General features: G+C 43.0%; 2 protein-coding genes across 5 annotated transcripts in view; one reads left to right on the top strand and one right to left on the bottom strand.

The window, feature by feature from the left end:
- The window catches only part of LOC309379467 (leucine-rich repeat transmembrane protein FLRT3-like), a 27,281-nt gene extending 22,215 nt beyond the window's left edge, over window positions 1-5,066 (top strand). For all 3 annotated transcript variants that reach the window (XM_081928664.1, XM_081928662.1, XM_081928663.1), the window contains exons 3-4: window positions 1,356-1,954; window positions 2,847-5,066. In XM_081928664.1, coding sequence (XP_081784790.1) covers window positions 1,356-1,954; window positions 2,847-3,704 — 1,457 coding nt within the window. In that variant the 3' untranslated portion in view covers window positions 3,705-5,066. The remainder of the gene's footprint in view (window positions 1-1,355; window positions 1,955-2,846) is intronic.
- RANGAP1 (Ran GTPase activating protein 1) lies at window positions 4,477-25,675 on the bottom strand. Of its 2 annotated transcripts, none has more exons than XM_081928678.1 (16): window positions 25,450-25,675; window positions 19,421-19,579; window positions 18,893-19,020; window positions 17,724-17,783; window positions 16,169-16,348; window positions 15,253-15,387; window positions 14,086-14,244; window positions 13,799-13,912; window positions 13,016-13,115; window positions 11,340-11,424; window positions 10,483-10,648; window positions 9,058-9,180; window positions 8,587-8,689; window positions 8,000-8,088; window positions 7,184-7,305; window positions 4,477-5,314 (listed from the first exon to the last, which is right to left on the bottom strand). In XM_081928678.1, exons 2-16 carry the CDS (start codon window positions 19,530-19,532, stop codon window positions 5,245-5,247), a joined length of 1,746 nt encoding a protein of 581 aa, XP_081784804.1. In that variant the 5' UTR covers window positions 19,533-19,579; window positions 25,450-25,675; the 3' UTR covers window positions 4,477-5,244. The 2 variants fall into 2 exon arrangements, with proteins under 2 accessions (XP_081784804.1, XP_081784805.1); XM_081928679.1 differs by lacking the exon at window positions 25,450-25,675 and adding an exon at window positions 25,094-25,353.

Raw genomic sequence — 25,675 nt, 5'->3', positions numbered from 1 at the left:
AGGGAAAGGATGCTTTTGGGATGAATGAGTAGACACATAAGACTTAGATATGTATCAGCAGCTGACCAATTTAGAAGCTGAGCACAAAGCTGATGTGGAGTAACTTCACTGAAATTGGCTAGTTCAAGCCCTCTATGAATTACCGTATTTTCCCATCTATAAGATGCTTCCATTTATAAGACGCCCCCTAATTTTTGACATTTTTAAGGGAAAAAACCTAGTCTTATACAGTACACAGAAAAATACGGCATTTCAGCAAAAATTCAATATGGATCTATTCAGTTGAGGCAAACATCTCCTTTCAACAGCAATAAAGTAGGCCCATGGTATTACTGCTACTGATAATGACACCTCATTTTTTAAGTGCAATAGGCCAGATTCTGGTGCCCTATAGCCTATTCTGGTGCCCTTCCTGTTGCCTTTTGTATTCCTTATGGCACAAAAGAAGATTCTTATTTCTTATTTTCCTCTTGGTTTGGAAGAAGGGAGAGAGCTCTTGACATTCTCTGCAAATTTTATAAAATTAAATTCTAACACAAACAAGGATGCAGTCCTGTAATTTTGAACTCTGCCCTTAATGGTTACCTTCTTTAGTTTGCTGCTTCAAAATGCATTTGGGGTTCCTGCTGCTCATTCTGCTGAGTTGGGCCCTGGATTTTTGCCTGAAAGTCCCGTCCTGATGACACCACTGAGCACAAGACCACATTCAGTGCCACAGTATTGCAGGAGGGACCAAGAGGTTAAATCTGAACATCTCTAGAGATTATACTTACATACATACACACACACACCATAAACCAGAATATTAGCAAACTAGTGCAACTTGCCCATGAGGAAAGGCGAGTTAACCTGGCATCATCCCAAGGTGTCAGGTGGGGGGAGACTTGGGAACAAACTAGATATCATGTGCACCATGAAAAGCAGAAACTGACCAGCAATATTCATTTTATTTATTAATTAAAATAGTTATATGCTTCCTCTCAAGTCACAGATCTGCAAGGGAACAAATGGTAGGCTAGTCTCTGTTGTGCCATGTTCAAATCCCACTGCTAGCACCATGTGATATCTGGTTCTCAAAAGTTCTGTGAAACACACTGAGTAAGGCTCAGGCCTCCCATATAGCAACAGCTTTATTCATTACTCTGAGCACAAGCAAGTATAAACACACACCACACACCCAGAGAAGGAACCCTAGACCTAAGCACTTGGTTGCTTAAGCACTTTTCACCTGTGCTGGAAAGCAGTTCACAGATGTGCTCTGCACATCATTACCACCCTGGGGAGGGCAGAAGTGGGATGGAGTTTTTAGCTCTCAGCTCAAGGCAGCTCTTACTTCCACTCTCTCTTTTGCCTAGGTGCATTCTCCTCTTTGAAGCGACTGAGTCTGCTAGACTTGAGTCACAACCTGTTGACTGAACTTTCAGACCAGCCCCTTGGTGGTCTCCAGCAGCTACGCAAACTTCACCTCAGCGCTAACCTTATTGCCAACTTGTCAGCCAGAGCTCTCCCGGGCAACATGCGCATCCTCTACCTCGACTGGAACAGGCTGAAAAGTGTGCCATTTGCCGTCCGCACCTCTGCCACTCTCTCCAGCCTTTATCTTAGTGGCAACCCAATCCAGGAGCTGACATCTCTCTCCTTTGGGAAGAAGCTCAGCTCACTGAGGCAGCTGTTCTTAGAAAACCTGTGCCTGGAGAACATTACCAGCTCAACGTTCAAACGGCTACGCAGACTCGAGGTCTTGAGCCTGAGGAACAATAGTTTGGAGTCGCTGTCACCTCTGTCGTCGCTGAAGTATCTCTCGACTTTGTATCTGACTGGGAACAAGTGGCGCTGTGACTGCAACTTAATCTGGCTTCGCACCTGGCAGAAGCAAGTGGTAAGAAAAGATCGCAGCCCAGTGGAATGCAGTTCCCCGGGAGCCCTTCAGGGACAACAACTGGCTAATGTAGAGGTAATGAACAATCTGAATCACACTGACAGACCCCAGAAACACCTTGCAAATAGAATTGTCGAAGAAAGGGGGGGACAGACACCCCTCTCCATCTGCCATCCAGGGTAGGAAGGGACATTATCACAGTTCAAGGGCAAAATTTTAGCCACCTGAGGACACTGATCCTTGATTACCTTGTATACCAGACAGAAAAGAGCCTAGAGATAGTCTAAAGCTGGGCCACAAGACAATTTCCTCAGACTTGAAAGTGGTATGAAACAGGAACACTTGCTTGGGGTGTGTCCACTAGTCTCTGGCAAACAGGTTTTGTAGGTTTTTATAATGCTTCAAGAATATGCAAAGCCTGTTAGCTAGAGGCAGACAACAATGGGGCAGAATAAATGAGTGTGTACATCATAGGCAATGTTGTCATCCAACCACATTCATTTCTCTTGAAGCATTCTCTGTCTGCAGCAAAATGGGTCACTGAAGGAAGTAGTGGCAATGCTAAATTCAACTCTGAAGTCATAAGAACTTTATTAGGAAGCTGTAATATTCTGTACGTGGCACTTAGTTGTCATGTACTAAAATGTAGAGCCTTCATTTAGACATTACAGTGGTACCTCGGGTTAAGAACTTAATTTGTTCTGGAGGGCTGTTCTTAACCTGAAACTGTTCTTAACCTGAAGCACCACTTTAGCTAATGGGGCCTCCTGCTGCCGCTGCTGCACGATTTCTGTTCTCATTCTGAAGCAAAGTTTTTAACCCGAGGTACTATTTCTGGGTTAGCGGAGTCTGTAACCTGAAGCGTATGTAACCCGAGGTACCACTGTATAAAGGAAAGAGCAAGTGTGACACACGTTATAGTTGATAATGGAAGATGACTTCTCTCATGTCTTATTTTCCCCTCCAGTTACAGAAATTGACTTGTCCACCTTTTCAAACCGATTCAGCCACCACCAGCTCCTCTACAAATGCCATGCCTGCAATATCTACTCTACCCAGTGAACGACTTTTGCTACAAGCTACAACCCTTCCGATCAATGTTTTCACTACTTTCGTTACCAGTAGGATGGTCTCTGTCGCAGGAACAACTACACAAAATAATCCCCCTTCAAGACCAACCACTCATGAGACCTATTACATACTGGAGAAATATGACCCTTGCCTCTCTGACCATATTAGTAGCATTCACACAAGAACAAAAGACCACACTGCCCTGGTGGTTACTTGGTCTTTCTCTGGAGATCATGATCAGTTTGAAGTGCGCTACAAGTCTTCTGTGGATCAGCACATACTGCGAGTGATTGGACGTTTAACTGAGATTGAACTTCACCATCTGCAACCAGGGACCGATTACAGGGTTTGCGTTATTCCCCAGAACGAGAACCTCCTGGAGTGTGTGGCTCCTACAGCCCAGCAATGTGCTACAGGGCGCACTGAAGCCCAAGTTCCAGCTCAGCACAACTTAGCTCTGGGAATTGGCATCACCACTGCACTTTTAGCACTGATAGCCCTGGCTCTCTTTGCCTTCTACAAGTGGCGGATCCGACCCTTCCAGTTCCAGCGCTACTATGATGATGGGCTGCTTTCCCGACGCCAAGGCACTGCCCAGTCCAAGCTGACCACAGAGCCGGTCTATGAGAACTTAGAAGAGGACAACCAGCATGTTTATATGACAGCTGCCAGCCAATGGCCTCAAGAGAAGATTGACTGCACTCCTGTTGTCCCATCCAGATTTTCATCCACACCAGCCTATGCAAGCCTCTGATATTTACAGAATATTAGTTATTTGTTAAAATGACCAGGTGTCGTGAATGGCATTCAAACCCTTCACAGCTGTGGATGAGAACGTTTCTTACATGATCACAAAGAAATGCTGAATCCGATGGAAGAAATCTTTTCTAACCTGTCTCCTCCTTTGTGAAGATTTTTTCAAAGAAATGAAGTCAGCTGATATTAACTTTTACAACAATACCAGGAAAGAAATATTATTTGGGTATTCATGTTAGCATAAACTAGTGGCTTTGTTGGCTGAACCTGAAAGGGGATCCATCTATATCACTTATTATGCAAGAGATTCCTATTTTTCTGAAGACCAGAGGAGGGAAAGCACACAAAGATGCCATCATAGCTGCTGTCTGACTATCTGGGATATGCTCCAAACAACTGCCATCTTTAGAAATTTTTCATATATATTAATGAAATAGTATTTGTGAAGAAACCCCTGCCTATAGTTCATGACACATTTGCTCTTTTGATAATCAACAGTGCATGGATAGATGTTATTCGCTTTATTTTTTAATGATTCAAGCTTGGCTTCAAGGTAATGTGTTTTAAAATAAATAACCTGGACAACAAAATTCGAACTAAAAAGTAATTAAAAATGGTGGTATTGTTGAATTTTATGAAGGGTTGCTTATTTCCATTTCTGCACTGTCCAATGAGTCAAATTTCTGCTTCTAACAATCCAAACACAATCACTTTCTTTACTCAAGGTATAAGACAAAATATGAACAGAATGATTCCAAGGAGAGTCAATATTGATTTTTCTTATACTGAACCAAACCTATTTTAATTGAGAGCGTTTATGCTTAGAAATATTACTAGCAGTTTTCTTGCAGGCCACCAGAATCAGTCATTTCGATGAGAAACATCAGTGACTAATGGGGAAGGCTCACTCATGATGATCCAACAACCAATGAAATATCCCCAATTAGGAATATATGTCACAGTCCACACAATATAATAACCTAAATTTCTGAGAAACAGCAAAAATAGTGACATTGCTTTATACCTGGTCCTGGCCTAGAGCTGGAAGAATTGCTTCCCCAAAGCTCATAGGACAGTGCAGTAAAAAAGTTAGCATCAAGATTTTCTGTTACCCCATGAGAGGTGGTCCTCTGACAAACAGTTCCATTTAAGCCATTTAGTGAGTCCAAAGCCCCGAATTTGCAAACAGAAGTTTCAGCTAAACAAAATGCAGAAAAGCTGAGGGAAGACAAACCTCAGAAAAAGGGGTATGTAGGAAAACAACAAAGTATTTACACTGGGAAAGGCAGAGTTCACTTTGGAAAAAAGAGAGCTTAAAAACACACAGCCCCCTCAAAAAAACCACGAACAGGTTTTGTTTTTTTTTAAAAGCACATGGCAGACTTCCTCAAAGCTTTAGGTAGCAGTAGGTGGCCAGACATCCTGGTGTCAAGAGAGGCAGAATGTTTTATCCGTAAGTCCCTGTTGTCTTTATCTGCTCTCCATCTCAAGCACTCTGATGGCAGTCCTATAATGTGAGGGAAACAGCTTCGTGTGTATTACAGCTGGTGGAGGGTTTGTAAGAGCAAGTGGCGGGCAAAGGAACAGGAATCCAAAGCATGATTGGGTCTGCAAAGATAAAATGGAAATAGGAGAAGGGATCAGTATTAATGAACTTGTACTTGGATCAACAGATAGTCTCAAAAGGGACAAAGAGTTCAGTTATGTAGCCCTGGAATCTGCCACAGGCAGCTGCAATCGCTAGGTGCTTTAAAAAATACTCAAGATTTCCCACAATGCAACAGTCAGATACACTTGTCTAAAACGGGAGGCGGGGACTAACTGGCTGCCCAGATGTCGCTGGACTCCCAGCATCCTATGGTCCATGCAGGATGATGGGAGATGCAGCCCAACAACATCTGGAAGGTCACAGGTTAGCCACTCCTGGCCTATCAGGATTATTCTGGTGTAACTATGGAGTACAGAGCAAAGTATACCGCAGGAAAATGGGGTTGTGGGGCAGAAACAAGATTCAATCTGTAGCAAGAGTGTGGCGTGGAACAAAGAAGTTCTTCACTGACAGAAGCCTATCCAGGACAATTCTCTCTCTCTCTCTCTCTCTCTCTCTCTCTCTCTCTCTCTCTCTCTCTCTCTCTCTCTCTCTCTCTCACACACACACACACACACACACACACACTATCTATCTTCATTTCCCATTGTTTAATATGACTTCAATTCTGCCACAATGTGGTCGACCACTAGGTGGTGCTGCAACAGCATGGGGGTACCGGTGATTGCCAAGAAAAGGACAGTGCAACTTTATTGAATATTTGTATTACTGCTCACTGGGGCATGGTCTGAGACCGTCTGACTGCCAATACCTGCTTGCATGATCTTATGAGGTTCAATGGAAGACAAAAGAGCAACATGGATACAACTGTACTGCTCATATGGGTGAGAACAGAAACTAAAGTCTCTTGTGGTCAGATGAAGCAAACACCAAGCATCAATGAAATTAAAGCCTTGTAGCACTTTGGCAAAATGCCTTGGCTTGCATTTTCATTTTAGAAGGCGTGGAACCCCTTCTATCCATGTGAACATCACAAATCCTATTTAAATCACCATCTAACATTATTGTACCTTCTTGAAAAGACATCAGTTTAGAAACAGAATTGTAGAGTTGAAAGGGACCCTGAGGCTCATCTAGTCCAACCCCTCACAATGCAGGAATATGCAGCTGTTGCTTATGGGAATGAACCTGCAACCTTGGCATTATCAACACCACATTCTAACCAACTGAGCTATCCAGGCTGAGTAAAAGGGTATTTTTGAAAGGGTATTTTTAGGAAGGGATGGTAAACAGAAGCTATAGTTAAGGTAGTAGAATTAAGTTCCCCTTTGGCAAAAACAAATCTGCCAGCATCGTCCATGCCATTTACAGTTAAGAAGTAAAATTTGAGCCCTTCAGAACTCCCCGTGGGAGGCTCTGTTAATGAAAAGTTCTCATGTCATTCTGCTCTTTGAAAGGCAGACCTCAGGGGGATTATTGAGACCTTACGATAAAATATGTGTTTTGATTAACCACACTATTGTAACAATTGTTAGAACACTTAACATTAAAACATCAGAACAAGGTTGTACTGTGAATGGCTCTGGAAAAGAGATCCTCTCTCAGGTCCCTCAGGCCATTCACATAGGAAACAAATGGAGGGGCATTAATAAATCAACCGTAATGAATGAATAACCCCTCTCCAGATGAGTGTGTGATTCCAAGGCTGGATATCTATCACCCTTAAAAAAACTAGCCAACCAACCAAAAAAGGCTTTTCAGCAAAAAAGTAAGCTGTCATTACAGTTTATGGCTGACGTTTAAGCCCTTTGCTATATCATGTGTTGTGCTGAGAGGTTTCTGCTGGATCCAGCAATACGATGTGTCTCTCTTCTCTGGGAGCAACAGGTGTTGCTAATTTTTCTTATTGAGAAAGGCGCAATACTCACTTTGTAACAAAGGCCAAAAGAACTGGCACAAGAGATTTAGGGAAATAATCCTGCTGGACCATGTGGTTCAGAGTCATCAAAGGGCCATAAAGGCTTGGTACAGCCTTGATCTTCTCTTCGCTCTGGAAGGTACAAGCAGACATGAATGAGATACAAATCTGGGATCGTTCAGAGACCACTAAGAGGCGGCAGATTTTTACAGTCAAGGAGTATATTTAAATTGTGTTGAAAATATAAATTTGCTGAGATGGTGCAGTTCAGATACCAGTGTCTCCTGTTTCTCTCCCATCCCTTCATGGCTGCCTACCCTAGGGCCTTTCAAAGCCCAGACAATTTCTTTTTGGCCTGAGAAATGAAAGCATGTGCCCAGTGTCCCTTCTGGCTTTACAGGACATCCAGCTGCCATATCATTTCTACCCTTTTTAAAGGACAGAAAAAAGCCCTCAAAAGGATGCATTTGGGATAGATGGGTGAGAAGGTAAAATTTCACACTTAGCTGTTGCTTGAGCACAATAGGTACTTGATCAAGGCCCTGTCTATGCAAGTGTATTATTTGCTTTCCATTCCTACCACATGCCTTCCATTTGCCAAGAGCAGAAATGGGTACTTCCATTTTAGAATACTTGGTATTGAGAACAAATTTCTGTTATCGCTTATCACCAGATATGCATAGAAGCCTTATATAGTCACAGAGAAAGAACATCTTCCACAAGCAGCTATCTTGGTCTTCTAAATCTGATTTTTGGAACAAGGGTGCGGTTTGCTTATACAGACCACGCCTCACAGTTGCCACAAATCATTTGCTTCTCCTCTCACCTTGAGCAAACCCATGTGAATCAGGAGGCTGGTAATGAAAGCATCAGAATTGAAGGTAGCTGATGAAAAAGCTTCTCTCATCATGGCATCTGAAAAAAGAGAACGGCAGGTTTCAATTTTTCAGGGAAAGAGGCTCTCAAGCTTTAGAGTTCTGAAGGCAGGTGGCCAAAAGAAAGACACTAAGAAGCTGGTGGGTCACAGAACTTAGCTGGTATCTTCATATGGTGGCTAATCTGCAGCTGCATATAGCTCTTCCTATAGCATTTTTGTGTCCCCCACAATATCCCTCACCCCCAAAATTGGTTATTATAAAAAATAGTTAATTTTAATGACTGCTTCCATAGGCACCCTGCTGTTATACCCAAAAAGTTTTTATGACCACATCAAGACCCCCAAAATGTGTCTTTTCTTACCAGAACTAATAATTAAAAATTGGTCATGGCCTCTTGAACCCTGTAGTCAATGCAGTTGACCATTGGCCAATGCAGCCCTTCAGCTAAAAAAAGGTTAGCCACCCCGGCCATAGCGACTGAGCCTGATAGCCTGCTCTTTTCCATCATTCTATTGGCCAAAGGTCCCAGGCTCACCTGTTGTTTCATTCACTGCTGATTTTACTGTTGGCTCATCTTTGAACACAGAAGATATCTTCAGAAAAACCGTAACAACTTTCTCTGTGTCAGATGTGTCTGTCTAGAAGAAACGTAATTCCAGAATCAAAAAACGCAGAATCAACGGCAAGGTATTTCTGCTGCTTGAAAGAACAACTAGTCCATGGCCATTATGCCTGGAATTGCAGCCCATGCATGGCACCTACATCCCTAGCTATTTCAACAAGTAGCAAGCATGGGAAACCCAGCCAGGGGTATAAATATTATTATTATTTTCAGGGGGAAGAATACAGATAAGTCTAATTATACTCAAGCATATTTTGTAGCCTTCCTGAAGTTATGTAAGTATCTGTACTCTGAATCCTCTGAAACACCTAATAAATACCAATCTCAAACTGTAGCTTTGCGAAAACAACCCCCCACGACTCATGAAAAACAGCTGTGACTTACCTGCTGCGCTATTAAGGTGGAGCATTTAGGGCCTAGTCGCAACAGTTTCTCTGGGGATGGAAAAGCAAGAAAAGTGCCAACATCCACAGGAGGGAGAGAAGGAGAAACCACTGGAGTAGAATCCTGGAAGAGACGGCCCTGAAAATTAGTGTGCCCTCGTAATTCCCCAGAAAATTCACAAGCGCCAGAACTCTAGTGCTGTAGATGAGAAGTGGAGGGAAAGGCAGGTCCCAAAAAAGAGTTGCGGCAACAGGGAAGGTCGTCATAAATAAATGAGTGGAGAAGAGCCTAAAGCTATATTACAACACCCTAAATCTGCCCTGCCAAGCCTTTCCATTGAACGTACTAAGGCCACAGCAAAAATATCTTCCTCTCACTGACGTCTTGTGCCTCAGAAAAAATGAGGGCCAAAGAAACCTTTCTCTGTTACAAGCCACTGCCTCAAGGCAACTGGACTCATTGAAACCTACAAGGGCAGCTCCCTCTTTACCACTGCTCAGTTGTGGGGGAGAATTGTGGGAAAGCAAGGAAAACTATGGGGTTTCCCCCACCATCCGCTCTGTTGTTTGGGATGAAGAGGGAGCTGCTTCAGTTGTTCCTGAATTATCTCTTCCAATGGACTAAAAAGGGATGGTGCACAGGGAAGAAACAAAGTGAAAGAAAAAGAGAAAGGGGTAGAGAGCGCGCTCTCTCTCTCTCTCTCTCTCTGTATGTGTGTGTGTGTGTATACTGTTTGTGCATCTGTCCAAGAGTGTGGGATGGTGCCACTCATTGACAGTCCTAGCCCTCTGAAGGCATGTGGTCCCCGGAGAGTTAGTCCTCAGACTAGAGTCCGATTTAGCATTTCTGCCTTAAATTTAGTAGGCTTTTGTTAGCCCCGTTCACATTAAACCACAATTTAACACTATAGTTTAATGTGAACAAGCAGAATACTGATGCATACTGCTCAAATGTTCCTGCAGTGCTCCTCTCCTGCCATGGCTGAAACAAGCCAGAGTCTGGCTTGACTTATCATCTGAACCTGGGCTTCTGATTAGGCTGGAAGATTGTGATACAGAAGCAAATTTAGAGCAGTCCACTTCAGCATGCTACTTGCTCACATTAAACCACAATTTGTTTTAACCTATGGTTTAATGTGACCTGTAAATCAGGGCTGTAGTGCTTAAAGTTTGTAAAAACAACTCAAAAGTTTCTCCAGTAGCTAAAAATATTTGAATCGAAATACTTGCTTAGCAGCCCAATTTGACTTGCATTCACTCGATACATTTTAATTAGTTTTGTGCAATGCTGCATTGTTGGAAATGGAAAAAATTACAATGAAAAATATGGCAGGGGAAATCTTACAGAACACTTTCCCACCCCATATCACTTCATCCACAGCTGTTTTCCCTCTATGTGAAAGTAACGGGATCTGTTCATACTTACATGTGCCTCCAAGATTTTTTTAGGCGTCAGTGATTCTTGCTCTCCCTGACCTCTCTCCTGCAACTGAGTTGGCTCTTCTTCCTCTTCCTCCTCTTCCTCCTCCTCTTCCTCCTCCTCTTCATCGTCGTCATCTTCATCATCGTCATCATCTTCTCCATCATCATCACTAGGTGGACAAGCGTGAGAGAGAATGTTATGACTATAGCTGCTTCATGCAAGCATTTTATTGCCAGTCAGTTTGTAACAATCAACACTAAATAATCCTAAACACAAATAAGAGGAAGATCTAGTGGCAAAGATGGAAGATGGTAGGAGTGGCTATTCTCCCTAGTGGTCCTTTCAAGGAGCAGCAGTTGGACCTCAGGAGTTTTGTATCTTTACACAAGCAAAAAGCAAAAAGCAAGTAAAATGGCTTATAAAATCTTTTTCTTAAAGGAGCTCAGAAAGGCAGAGCACAAACCCCTAAGCCACCAAAAAGAGCAGCAACAAGTGTTACCCGAAAAATATTTTCACACTCGGGAACAGCAGCTATGCATCCTGGCAATGGTTAACTCGCCAATCATGACTAACTAAAATAAGGAATGAGCCATTTCCAAAGAGGGTTTTAAGTTTTAAGGAACGAAAAACTCAGGCTAACCGATCAAGAGATGGGTATGTCAAGGGCTCCCGAGTCAGATTTATCCCGCTGTAACACTCCTAGAATGGTTGTTATAAAAACAGCAAAACCATTTAGGAGCCCGAGCTTCACTACTGTTGGAGAAATGGCCATTTCACAAGCAGCACAGCTTGCATGCAGCTTCACTAGAGAATCAAGGAATTCTAGCAGCAGATTACCATAGCTTCTTCATATATCTTACCTCAGAGATCCAAGCACTTCTGCCATGTTGAAGCCTTCAAGGATCTCTTGGAGCTGCTCACAGCCCTCCTCTCCAAAACAATTCCCTGTGGCAAGGACAGACATCAGCAAAGACTGTAATCCCCACAATGCACCTGCAGCCATCCTGTGACTCTCTCATACGTGTTACTGGGCAGATTTGGCAAGTAATTTGGCGCAGAAAAGGGCAAAGCTGTGTGGGTCGTGGGAGGAGATTTCAGGAACTGCTGAAGGCTATCTGTTGGGACTACGGATTTAAGGGAAGACTTTGAAGGTGTCTGAGGAAGAAGTTGGAAAATTGCCAGACTTCAGAACTCAGAGAACCCTATCAGTTGCAGGACTTTGCAGCAACCAAGCTTAGGACTTGGCTGTGGACTTTGACACAGCAATGACTTTGAAACAAAGAACCCTCTCTGCGTTGAGAGGGAGAAAGCTACTTGTACCATCTGTGTGTGTATGTAAAGGGGTGTATGTTGGTGTTGGCCCCATAAAGACCACTCTGCTAAACAGCTGTTTTCTTTTGTGAGCTTAACTACTTGACTGAGCTTCTTGTGCCACATGCACCCAACAAAAACTCTAGAGCTGCCATAAAGGCATTTGTCTAGCAATACAAACTGTTGGGAATGAAACAGTTATTGCTTCAGTATTATCTTTATATGAACAACTTTAATATTTAAATGCCTAATCATGGGATGTGCTCTGAAGGAAATGCCACTTCAGTTGGGTTTGCTGGGTCTATGTGGAATAGTGTTTAAAAAGCAAGTATATTGTACTTTGGTACTGAAGTCTCTGACACAAAATGGCTAAATTGTAGTGGTGATATAGAATATTCACGAATGTTATATATGTTAGGATTCTTGCTCCGTGTTTGCAGTCATGGGATTGTTGTCTATCACATGACGGTGTATGTTTTCATTCCACAGTGTGGCAAGTGACGGAGACAGGATGTTTTGTGTTACTGTGTTCCGTGATGTGGGACTATTGTCCTTTGTTCTCTCTCTTTGCTGTCTGGTGAGAAAGAAGAAGGAGCTAAGTCAGAATGCTCCAAGTGTATTATATGTAAATAAAGTAGATTAGCCAAAATGCTGTGCTACTGAGTTCTGTTACGTAAGCTGCTAACACTCTGCAGGATCCTAAAGCGTCCTAATGCCTTTTGGTATCAGTCACTGTGATGTTCAGGCTGGAGAAAGCTTTTGAAGCTCCCGAATGACTGACCAGGAGGGAGAGAACATGCCAGTCAGGCATGTGACTCTGCCAGGGTCCTACAAGCGAGTAGGGTGATCCTAACAATACATGCTCAGAGAACAATATGTCAGAATGTTTCCTATCCATCTTCTGGGAGAGAAAATCACTTTGGCTAGGACTAAGACCCTGCACAAGCTCTAGGAACTACAGTAGCATTGCACAGCCAACTGATATGAGATTCAATTAGTTAGTGAAGCTAAAGGACAGGAATCTCAGAGACAGGATTGGAGAAGCAAGTGTGTGGGGTGGGCAATGGACCAAGAACCTATGGGAAGGTTGGGTTAAACAGAAGGTTGGGGAAGAGAGGGAACTAAGGCACACAGTATTCACATGCTGACCTGAATGAACCAGGCAATTATCCAGCTACAGATTTCTAGTAAAACATTTTTGACACTGACACCATAAGCCTCATACCATTGAGATCCAGCTTCTGTAGCTCCGACTTGTCCTCAGTAGCCTCAGCAATAATTAAAGCAGCATCTCGCTTGATTTCACAGAAAGACAAGTTGAGTTCCTAAACAGACAGAAGCTATGGTTTTAGAGGAATATTTTAAAAAACTAGACATATATTATGCATATTCAAGCCAGGTATGTCTACAATTTACATTACGAAGTACCAAATCAGGAATCCAAAAAAAGCTTCATTAAAAAGGTAGTGATGAGGTTAGGGGAGAAATGACTGAATTATGAATAACCTTGTTTAAGAGATGGCAAATAGTGCTTGGTTTTCTTTTTAAGAATCACAGAAAAACTCAATAAAAAGAATTTTTTTTTTAAAAAAAAAGAACCACAGAAAAATATCCTATATGAAGGTTTATGTTGACTCTTTGTAGTTTTAGATTCAGTACACTACCTCTAAGCCAAATTTCATATTAAATGGATGCAAAACGCTTACATTTCTCTCAAACAGAATAAATGTCGATCTTCCATCACACCAAGTGGCTTGTGATATATTCAAGCTTAGTGGCTATGTTTTGGCATCAATTCATAATGGTGCCTTTTGCTTTAAGATGGATCTCAGCCATAGGCACGAAAATGAGTAGTCATGTATTTTGTCAATCCCAATTTCAGGGTTTTTTAATTAAACGGTATGGGGAGATGGACCAAAAAAAAAAAAAAAAAAAGGATTTCCTATTTGAAATCTCAATCACTCAGATTTCATACAGTATCTTGAAAGATTTAAGTTGTAGCCAATACCTTTAATTTATGGAGTCCTTCATTAACAGCTTCAGCAATGGCAACAGCACCCTTGGAACGTACTAGGCAGTCACCAAAGTTGATCACTTCCACTTGTCTGAGTTTCTTGAGGGTCTGAATGGAATAGAGAACATTATTCCACTCACTCTTCTACTTGACCATGCAAGACCACACAAGACCAACTTAATCCTAAGGAAAGTGTTTCCCCTCCTACACTTTCTCAGGATTTCCTGGCCCAAGTCACTGTTAGAATAAAGAGGGATTAATTTTAAGTGAAAGGAGCTCACCTCTGCCATAGCCACAGCTCCCTTCTCTGTAAAAGTGTTATCGTTCAGGTTGATCACTCTCAGCAAGGGATTGACAGCAAAAGCCTCAGCTAAGGCTGTAATTCCTGGATGGTTGATTCCATTTTGTGGCATGTGAACTTCTTCCAGAGTCCCAATAGCCTGAAGGGGCAAAAACAGAATGGAAAGCATATAAAGTTCATGTCATAGGTGATAATTCTAGGAGAGTGGCGTTTTCAGATCCTTTTCTCTCCATCTTCCACAATTGTTTTGGGGTATTTTGTCTGAACCCTTTGTATACTATTTAGCAATCAAAAGTGATTGGCTAATTTGAATAATGAAAAGCATAAGCGCATTCCTGATTCTAGAATGTTGAGACCCAGAACAACTTTCCTTTCTTGTCTCATTGCTTACTCATCCTGCTTTATTTACTTTTTTAAATATTAGTTTTTGTCTCTCTTTCTAATTTAGTTCAACACGTCTTCTTGCTCTTTCTCTTCAGAGTGAAATCATCTCTTTTCCCTCCACACTTCTCCCAAGCACTTTTACTCTGCATGTGGAGAGTTTCTGCTGTTGGCATTGGTCCAACAAAAATTCTGCTGCACAGCCGGAATGCAGGGTGGGTGAGTAAGAAGAACTGAGGCCCACCTAAAAGTGGAATGCAGTCCACTAGTAGTCCCTGGCCCACCAACTGTGAAATACTGCAGGTGAGTTGCTGTTGCTTACCAGGAGGGAGGACCAATGGAGTAGGGAGGTCAATGTGGTGCAAAAGCACCAGCAGGAACCCTAGATTGGCTCTGCCAGTGTGTTTGCTCCACATCAACCTCCTTTCCACTCTGCCCCTCCTGATAAACAAGAGCACCCATTTTCTGGCAAGCTAGCACAGTGGTGCCACTCTACCTGGCAAGCCGCTTCTTGCAGCAGTATCAACAGAGGTGACTTAGGCTGCCTCAAATGGCCTTTTCTGATGGTGCAACGAACTTGACCACTACTAATACCATTCAATGCAGGAGATAGTAGCATTGTAGCAAAAGGAATTCATTTTTTTAAGAGGCACCACAACACACTTTGGAGGAATGTTCATTAACACCAATGGCCAAGAGCATCCCTTCCCATGTAACAAATGTCAGGGCAAACTTCCTGTCTCAAAGTCCTGCTTTTTGTACTTACGCTGAATGCCTCAGCAAGAGCAGTTGCACCATCATTTTCCAGGCGGTTCCTGCCAGCCACAAATACTTTCAGAGCCAAAGGCTTGCCTTGAACACTTGATTTCCTGTGACACTCTTTCAAAGCTGCAGCCAAGATCTAAAATAATAATAATACCAGACTGTTTATGCTACTATAATGTCATTTTGGCCTGAAGGATTCCATTCCTATAAGGCACACATTTAAGCTACCATTACCTATACATACATACATACATACATACATAACGCAGGCACTCTGCAGGAAATATTACACACCACTGAAGGCTATTCCCAGCAATAATATCATGAGGGGGGTGTAGGTTAGTAAGATGCAATGACTCTGTTGTGTGTCCTCAACTCAGATTTCCATGTGTGTGAGATAAGGACACAGGTCCCCAAATTAGGGTCTTGGCTCTCCCATCCCTCTCAAAAAAACAACCCTTCTATGGCAGGCAGAGGAACACTTTAGATATTTTTAAAAATATCCATAAAACATTAGACTTTTTTTTACTAGAGAAAGAGAAGCCTGCCCACCCTGTTCAGCTTGTAGAGATTTTAATGCAGACAACAATCTGAAGCAATAAAAAACTTGTTGGCAAACAGAAGCCCTTCTGGAACTGGTTCTACTCAAGAGCTCTAAATCAAAGCTTCTGAATAGTCAACACTTGTCAGAAATAGGGTTTGAAGACAGTGTCAATCAACTAACAGGAAGTGACTTCACACAACCCTGCTGGGATCTTCCCTTTGCAGTACCACTTGCATTCAATTTCCACGTTAAGGGGGAAATGTGACATCATGGTGACATCACATGATGGATAGGCAGGAAGCCCCAATAGTGGGGGGTTTCAGGTTTCACCCTGCTGTGAAGATTGGATTTCCCACCCAGGAAATGCCCTTACCTTGCCACCACCAATGCCCATGCCACAATTGTTTAGCTTGAGCTCCTGCAGGGTGAAACAGGCAGGGCTTTTCAGAAGTGCCTCAAACCCACGCACTCCATCTGGTCCAAAGGCGTTGTCACTCAGATCCAGCTCTGTAAGCTGGCAGCCAGCAGAAACAATGGCCTCTCCAAGTGCGATCTGAAAGATGAACAAAAGGTAAATTTGACACAATGTCCCCGTCTACTGCAGAGGACAGAGATCTGCCCTGCAGCCATTTCTTGCCGTCTCTTTTCACTCATCACCCGCTAGCAGCCTTGAGAGGCTCCTTCATAAAATGGAGAAGTTGCAGGTAGGCAGGCAGCTGTCCTATGTGCCATGCCTGTGCCAAGCAGCGGCAACACAAGCAGCTGGGATGAGCAAGTCACACCCATCAACCTGGATGCTGTGTTTCTGTTTCCTCCTGGCCTTTTCTCCAGCAACAGATATGTTGTGGCACTGAGCAAAGAGGACTGAAGAAACAGCCACTGATGACACCCTGCCCACCTTATAATGCCTTAATGTTTTATTAATCTGTTACCATTATAATACAGATTCCATCATTACTCAATTTCTGCTCAACAGAGATCTCTCTTGGCAATTAATCTACGACATCTAATTTCAAAGCTTAAAATCAAACTCTTCTTAACCTTCCTTTTGGTCATTCATTAATCACATCCCTGTCTCTATCTGAAGCAGGGGTGGGGAACCGAAGACCCTCAAAGTTATCCTCCGGCCACACTCTTGACTGGCTCTGCTTTGCAGCCCAAGTGGTTCTGCCTGGAATGAGTGTGTCCTTGAACTCTGACAGTGCCTCTTGGTTGCATGGATAGAGGATAGCAAGGTGTGCATGACTGTGTGTAAAAACTAGCCTACAGTACAAAGGTAATCTTTAACTTTAATGCCCCACCCACTTTTGCCTCTGCCTCTACCTACCACTGGCATGTGGTTCCCCAGAAAGGGTAATAAGGCTTGGGCTGAAAAAGCTTCCCCACCTTTCCCATAAAGTCCCTGTAACAGAAACAGTGGGACGCAGGTGGCGCTGTGGGTTAAAGCCTCAGTGCCTAGGACTTGCCGATCGAAAGGTCGGCGGTTCGAATCCCTGCGGCGGGGTGCGCTCCCGCTGCTCGGTCCCAGCGCCTGCCAACCTAGCAGTTCGAAAGCACCTCCGGGTGCAAGTAGATAAATAGGGACCGCTTACCAGCGGGAAGGTAAACGGCGTTTCCGTGTGCGGCTCTGGCTTGCCAGAGCAGCGATGTCACGCTGGCCACGTGACCCGGAAGTGTCTCCGGACAGCGCTGGCCCCTGGCCTCTTAAGTGAGATGGGCGCACAACCCCAGAGTCTGTCAAGACTGGCCCGTACGGGCAGGGGTACCTTTACCTTTAACAGAAACAGTATATTGCTCCCACTGTTGATCATCAAGCTCAGAAGGCCATTCCTACACTTTAGCCTCAGAAAAATATAATGATAAGAGCATGGAATAAGAAATAATGAAAATGGCATTTGATAATATTAGCGACCTAGTCTTACACTTACAAGAGCAGGGGGAATTTCAGATCGTAGTCTCCCGGTGAACATATCACTCCAATGACACCTCTAAAATAAAACATATATATATATATTATATACATGCTTAAAAAGAAAAGTACACTGTAGTCTACCATGATTAGTCAAAGTATTTGTACTCACTTACTTGGTGTGCATAATGGAGAGCTACACAGGCTTTATATCAAATGTTTTGCTCAAAAGTAGTTTTTTTATAATAACAGGTTTTTGACAGCACATAGCAATAATACATACAGATTAGAAATTTGGTAAACTAATCCTTATTGTTGGTATTAATTATTCGTTAAATGTTTGTCTTCAACTGCTTTTTTTTACTGGTAATTTCATTGCTTTATTCCTCTGGGAAACTGCTTTGAGAGTTGTTGTTGCTTGCAATCAAGTGGTATATAAATTTTGTGAAATAAATAAAATCACCATGCTCCAAAGGAGCGTGGCAATTTGCTCCAATATCCAGTATAATCTTGCACACCAATTTAAAATCTTACCACATACACACACAAGCTTGGTAACTACAGCCGAAGCAGTGCTACATCAGAGTTCATAAAGAAGGCAAGAAGCAATGTTTTTTTAAAAAAAAATAATAATAGGGCCTATCTATGCAATCACCACCCCACCCAAAAAATAGTCAGACGGTTATTTTGTAGTCAGAGGGTTGAGGGCAGGAGAGAGAATGGCTGAAGAATTCATAACTGCTACTGTAAGACCTAGCATATTCCATTTTGTTCCCTTTGTTTGCTTGAACAATGGCTTCAACCAGTATTTGCTTCACCAAGCCAAACTTTTCCTTAAATCAAGAGTGGGGAGCCTGTGTCCCTCCAAATCATGGCAGAATACAGCTCCCAGCATCCTTGAGCGCTGGCCAGGCTGGCTGGAGATGATGGGAGTTGAGAGTCCAACATCTGGAGACCCACAGGTTCACTTACCAACAGAGTCAATCACAGGAAGCACAATGGTGAATGCCACTTATAATTCAAAATTGCTAAGACAGTTTTGAATTTTTTCCTTATGTTTCTGAATGTCACAAATCTCCCTGGGCCTGTTTTATCTGCTATTCAAGTTGCAAGATAATGAGTTTTATCTGCTATTCAAGTTGCAAGATAATGAGTTTTCCACTGTCCATCATCCACTGAAATGCTCACCTTGAGCTGAGATTTCTTCTCCAGAGCCTTGGCAATGACCTTTGCTGCCTCCACCCCCACAGTGTTGCCTTCGAGGCGTAGTGCTTCCAGGCCATCAAACTCCTCAATCTCTTTAATCACCTCTTCGGCTGCACAGAATAAGCAGAATATTACTTGTTGCCAAAACTGAGATCTAATGGTGCTAACAGTACCAGTTGTACATTTTTTTTAAAAAAAAATATTCTGGATAAAGGGGTGTGTGTGCAGCCTCGGTATGTACATAGGGTGGTTGGAGAATCTCTCCTGAAATCATTCTCCTTGTTTGGGTTTCTAGAGGAACCACCAGAAAGAATCTGCCTGTGAAGCACAGATACACATTCATCCTGCAATTCAGAATCCAAAATCAAGGAAGGATTGGGTTTCCTGCAAATCTGCCATTTTAGAAAGATTAAGGGGATGGGGACGGGACACACACATATATTTGATCAGGCCAGACTTTTCCAGGATCTAATGCTGGGAAAACATTCAAAGCAGTGCTATTCCTCTTACCATCTTCTGCGGTATTGAGTTTCAGACTCTTGCCTTTGAAGCTCAGCTGCCCTCCGCCCACCTGAGTTTTAGCTAAGGACTCTGCCAGCTTAGAAATGTCTTCTGATGCCATTTTGGGGGATTGTGTCAACCTTTACTGATTACCACTTGGGAAGGGTGCTGAAAAAGAGGAGAAAAAGCATATACCGTCAATGGGGTAAAAGCATGCTGTTCAATTATATGTAGAATTTATTGTTTGATCTATCAATATCTATAACTGCTTTCAAGGCTTAACTCCTTAAGTGCTCATGGAGAAAAGGAAACACCCAAGAGAAGAGAGCAAAGGGTTAAACCACCACACAACCTCCTGCAAAACAACTATTTCAGTAGACTAATAATCTTTGCCTACCTTATATTATATGCCATGAGAAAAGAGGTCAGAACAGGCTAACACTGGGATGAAAACTGCCTGCGAGGATAGCAAACAGGCCCTGTCACATGCAGGCGAAAATAAAAGAACAATAATTTACCCAAGTCACCACATACCAGTTCTAAGAGCTGCGGATTAGGAAATAGCTATTGAAAAGAGGCTACAAAGCATAGTTTGCTAGCGTGTACCGCCATGCTTCTGCTAAGTTCCACATAAATAATGCAGTTTGGTTTAATATTCGGCATCAGCACATTTCAGGAAAGGATTACTTGCATGAGGCTGACGATAAACTGGGGCAAGCATGTCAAACTCAAATTAGTAGAAGGGCAATATTCATCACCTAGCAGAACCCAAATAGCTATATCCATAATTTTTAAAAGTCAGCTGCACACTCATTCACAAAATGTTGATTTTCTGAAGTCCTGTTCCTGATTTCTGCGCACCCAGCAAAGCCTGAGCGAGGAAAAGCTCCAATGGGGAAGTTGGGGAAAAGACAAGTTTGAAATATAGGCAATCAGATTCCTCATTATAACGCCTGCCTACGCTTTCTCTCATTAGCAGTATCTGGAGGAGGAAGGAAGCATTTCTCTGACCACATACTCTGGCTGGGTTCAATCCCAGCCACTAACAAGGAACTCTGATACGGCCCAAATGTTACATACACAGCTTGACTATTCAACACTATGGATTTTAATGGAAATGAAAAGGAGCCAAAGCTAGATGACACAGATTAGGAGCCATTCCCAAGTTTGTTTCTCCCTACTTAAGGGCACTGGTTTCCTATCATCATTATTTGTCACATTTTTGCACTAAGGTGTCTCAAAGTGACTTACAACAATAAAAACAGTGTCTATGTAGAATGTGGCATGGGCAACGAAGGCTATATTGGAGACACACATCTCATAGTTCAGGACCATCAATGGTAAACACAGTTTACTGTAAGATACAAGCCCCTGCGAGTCAGCAAGAACCACGGAAGTTGGGCTCCCAGAATCAACATCCAACTGACACCATGTTACAATGTGGACCACCAGCATTTGTGTATGTTCATACACACACTGCTGAGAGGCTTAGGATCTTTTGCTGGAGTTACGAGGTGCGCTTGTCATGGATGTGTGTTAACCCTTAGTCTTATGCCTACAAGAAGCTCTTACACAAAGAAATAAAGAAGCTTGGTTTATTATATAATGCAAGGGTGACAAACTATATAAAAATGTAAAGTTACAGTCTAAGCAGGTAGCAAATGACAATATGTATACACTTCGATGAAAGAGCAAGATTCCCCAACTATTCTAAAGGCCCACAGGAGCATGGGCATGACAGTTTTGCTATAAACCCACACTAGAAAGGGGAGAGAGAGGAAAGTATACATGCCCTTAAAGTGAAGCAGACGTGTGCAACGTCCTAGGGATCGCTGGGTTAAGTGCTGTCCTGTTGGAGCTGTGAGAGCTAACTAACCTTTGCATCTAATGGTTTTTAATACCATTTTTGTCAAGGCATGCCAGTGGAGAAGGGAGGGGGTTGTGAACTATAATTTCCATAGTTACTTCTGGAATTTCCTGCCTAGTTCTCATCTTTGGTCATCCTGTTCCTGTCTGTTTAACAAAAAGGTGAAAGATTTGTGACAGTGAGCAATTACCTGAACCTTTACATCACCTTATCACTGTGTAGATGGATCTTACTGAGGAGCTGAGTATCCTGTACCTGACAACTAGTGTAAACCTGCCTGTGTTAATCCTTAAAATCAGATGTGTGTGTGAACTCAGGATATTCCTGATTTCAGGGTGCTGGAGTAAGGCTTGTGCCAGGTTACCATGGAGTTCATCATAGAGGGCCTCATTTCAATCTTATACTTAGGCCATGATCTACAGAGATAAACCGTATCATAAACTCAGATTCACACACACCTCCTTCAAGTACTGTGAAACCCCCAACTACGTAATAAAATCACTGGTTGCTATGTTTCCTGGCAATTTGACCATGTTGGGTAATTTCAAAAGTCCACTTTATCATGTAGCAGGGAGGGAAGTTACCCTAAAATAATTTATTTTATATTAATTTCTAAGCACAGCTGTAGGAATTGGCACCAAAGATGACATGGTCTGCAACAGTTAGAATTGTGCGAGCCACAAAACCAGAAAATGTGGAATGTGTGGTCTATCGGTCCAAAGTAAGCAAAGCAAACCTATTACTGTTCTATATTAATATCACTTTTTTTACATAGGAAGGAATAGCCACTTGTTTCTTATCTCAGCACCAGAACTAATGTCCACAGCACTGCATCTGTTTGCCACCTTCTAAAATGAAGATTACCTTCATGCTATTTTTAAACAAGAGGTGTCACATTTATCTACAGGCCTAATTATATCTCTTGGAATTAATATTTTGTTAACTAGCGCCCCCCCCCCCGATTTCAATCCAAATTCTTATTTAAAATGTTGCTTGAACATGATTTTTCAATTTTAAATTGAGTCAGCATGCCACATAACACACTGAATGCCAATCCAGTACACAAATCTTCCTGCATTCTTAAATAATATACTAAGCATCTGTCACATTCATTCCTAGGGAAGTCTCTCCATCTCCTTGATCATTTTGGTTGCCCTTTTCTGACCCTTTCCCAAATCTACAATATCCTTTTTGAGGTGAGGCAACCAGAACTGTACACAGTATTCCAAATATGGTTATACCATAGGTTTGTATAATGGTGTTATGATATTGGCAGTTTTATTTTTAATTCCATTCCCAATTTTTCCTAGCATTGAAATCACCTTTTTCATAGCCACTGCACACCAGGTTGAGATTTTCATTGAGCTATCTACCGGTACTTTCACCCCAGGGCTTTTTTCTTGGTCCCTCAAGAGTTCCACAAGGCTTCATCTTATGACCCATGCTATTCAACTCTGACATAAACCAGTGGGAGAGAAGCTCTAGAGATCTGGAGTGTGGTGTTAGCACAACCACTTTGAGGTGGGCTTTTATATTTTTCACAATCAAGTGGTGTATAAATTTTATGAAATAAATAAAAATAAACAAACCAATAAGCATGCTAAGGACACCCAATTTTCCTTTCCATTTGATTCTAAAGAGGTTACGGGAGATCTTGAATCACTGCTTGAATTTAAGGAGGGACTGGATGTGGGCTAATAAATTCAGATTCAATTCAGATTAAGACAGACGTGCTGTTGATCAGGAGACTCAATCCAGGGTTAGGTGTAAAGTCTGTTCTGGACAAGGTTGCACTCTTCATAAAGGAGCAGGTTTGCAATTTGGGAGCTCTTCTGGATCCAACTTTGCTCTTGGAGATCCATTTAGTAGCAGTGGACAGGACTGCTTTGTGCTGCTTCAGCTTGATGCACTAGCTGTACTCTTACCAGGAGAAAACAACTCTCCTCACTGTCATGCCTTTTTCACATCTAGGCAAGTTAACATATGGCACTTTATGTCGACTATCTCTGAAAACTGTTTGAAAACCTCAACTGGTACAAAACGCTGCAGCTAGAGTTTTGGCCACCTCAAAAAGGATATTGTAGGACTGGAAAATATTCTGTAATGGGCAACCAAATGGTCAATGGACTACAGTAACTCCTCTTTAGTTTAGGAGGAAAAGGTGAAAGGGGACATGATGGTATAGATGGGGGGGGCATGTCTCTCTAAACCCTAGGGATGAATAAATTGAATGAACTGAGGAAACTCCTGGACTGGCTTATACAAACCAGCCTGGCCAAGCTAGGGCAATTGGCAGGAGAACTCCTCCCCCCAGGTGTCAACAAAGACAGGGGTCTAATTTGAAGGGTTGTCAAGCTGATGGGGTGTGCTTTTGAGCAGAGGTTTCTGGGAGGAATGAGCAGGAAGAGCGGGAGAGAGATCCATCTTGGCCAGGGAGAGAGGAAAGGTTTACTACAATGCTGTTGGCCATGCTGTAAGATCTGGACTCCCACCATGCAGTCCGAAGGTGCAAATAAACCATTTTTTAAAAAGCACAACAGTCTCTGCCGTGTCTTCTATTCTCCAAAGGGACAAAGACCCTGTGTGTCTCCCTGTGCCCCCATGGGCTCTTGCCACGCTTGGCGGTGAGAGAGGCAGGCACTGGACTTTCGTAACAATATACTGGCATAAAATTATGCATAGCATGGATTTATTTAGTGGGTGGAGTCTGTCGTCCTTTTCTTTAGAACCTAGGATCATCCAAAGAAGCTGAATGATGGGAAATTCAGGACAGGCCAAACACATCATAGCTAAACTATGGATTCACTATGTAGTGACTGATGCCAATTTGTTTGACTTTGAAAGGTATTACATAAATACATTGAAGATAAGGTTATCAGTGGCTATTTGTCACAATAGCAATATTCTATCTCCAGTACTGAAGAAAGTATGCTTGTGAATATGCTAGGGGAAAGGTATGGCAGTGTGTTGTTGCGCTTATGTCCTACCTATGGGCTTCTCATCACGGGTTTCCAGTTCAGTTCTGCACTATTTGGGACCATGATATTCAAAAAGATAACTCCCTCCCCATCCACTGAGTTATCAACCGAGGCTTGGCTTCACATTTCACACTATCAGAAGTGTAGTTGGGGTGGGGAGAAAGTTAGCTTTTTGGCAATGGCTCCATGACTATCAAGCTTTCTAACTCATTTTTTTCTTGTCATACTTTAACTGGATTTCCCCATTAATGATACAGTATTGCCAGTTCTCTGTTCAGACTGTTGTAGAAGACATGTTTTTTTAAAAAAAAATACATAAAATGTATTTAATTTTCCACTCTTGTTTTGATAAAGATTTTAGTGACTATCAGTGCTGCTAAAGGCACATTATTACAATCTCTTCAGTTCCAAAACGCTTCAATATTATTACTAACTAGTGGTTTGTTACACAGGTCAAGAGACTGTCAACTTGTTTCCATTAGAATAATCACTTCCCAAACAAAAGTCCTGTTTAAAACCTTTTGTTTTTCTGCCTTTATCACCCTACTCCTGAAGCAAAAGGAAAATGCGTGAAGCTGACGTATTTCCTCATGTTGCAAGCTATTTCAGTCATCGAGCATTGCTCAGCCAATCTAGACACACCGCTCGCCTTCATTGACTCGGTTCCGTCGGCTTCCTCGCTATTCTACGTAAGCAGCCTCCCATGCAGATGCTCACTTTAAAAAAGTAAGTGGAACTGAGAAAAGGTGAGCAAAGAGGTGTCTCGAGTCCCTCGCTCCGTAATGCACGGGCTTCGCACAAACGCAACAGCACAACAAAATTACACAACAGGCTCACCCGAGTGGGCCCTAAAACTGCCAACGAGGGCGTGACGTCATACAGGGAAGGGACCGAGAGTTTTGGGCTGGTAAAAAAAGCACTCCTAGTGGGGAGGTTTGCATCCACGTCTCCGCCGGGCGAACCGAGCACGGTGTGTGTCCCGTGGGAAGATACGGACACGTGTATCTAGAGGGGCAACGCGCAAGTGCCTCCTCCTTTCCCACCACGCGCCGCGCCTGGCATGGCCGGGGCGGAAAGCGGGGAGGCGGCGCTAAGAAACCCACCCGGCGCCCTCTTACCGGCGAGCCTGCCTAATAAACCCAGCCCGCCAACTCCCGCCCCTCCTCGCGCGAAACCACCCCACGGCCGCTTACCTGCGAAAGCGCCGGGTTCCAGCCTGTCACGTTGCAGACGCTACCGCAGCCCCAAGCCTACGAAGACGATGGCGTTATGGGAGGCGGAGGATTTGAAAGCCGGCAGTTTTGTTTCCTACGCTGTGATTCGCTCTTCGCCTTCCCGGTCTTCCGCGCCTGCGCAGGAAGGGGCTTTCACGGCCTGCCTCCTCCTCCTCCCCTTTGCCCCCTCCTCCCTCCTAAAAGC

This window comes from Podarcis melisellensis (genome assembly GCF_964234715.1).
Source record: "Podarcis melisellensis genome assembly, chromosome: 10".
Lineage (NCBI taxonomy): Eukaryota > Metazoa > Chordata > Lepidosauria > Squamata > Lacertidae > Podarcis > Podarcis melisellensis.
The sequence above is the reverse complement of the archived record's forward strand: the minus strand, read 5'-3'. Positions and strand labels throughout refer to the sequence as shown.

Bases quoted from the DNA above. Each gene is read 5' to 3' on its own strand.
- RANGAP1 (XM_081928678.1), bottom strand. From the start codon at position 19,532: ATGGCATCAGAAGACATTTCTAAGCTGGCAGAGTCCTTAGCTAAAACT. The intron at 19,021-19,420 runs GTAAGAGGAATA...TATTCTGTGCAG, and splicing joins ACTCAATACCGCAGAAGATG to CCGAAGAGGTGATTAAAGAG. The intron at 17,784-18,892 runs GTGAGCATTTCA...GTTTTATTTTAG, and splicing joins AGAAGAAATCTCAGCTCAAG to AGGTGTCATTGGAGTGATAT.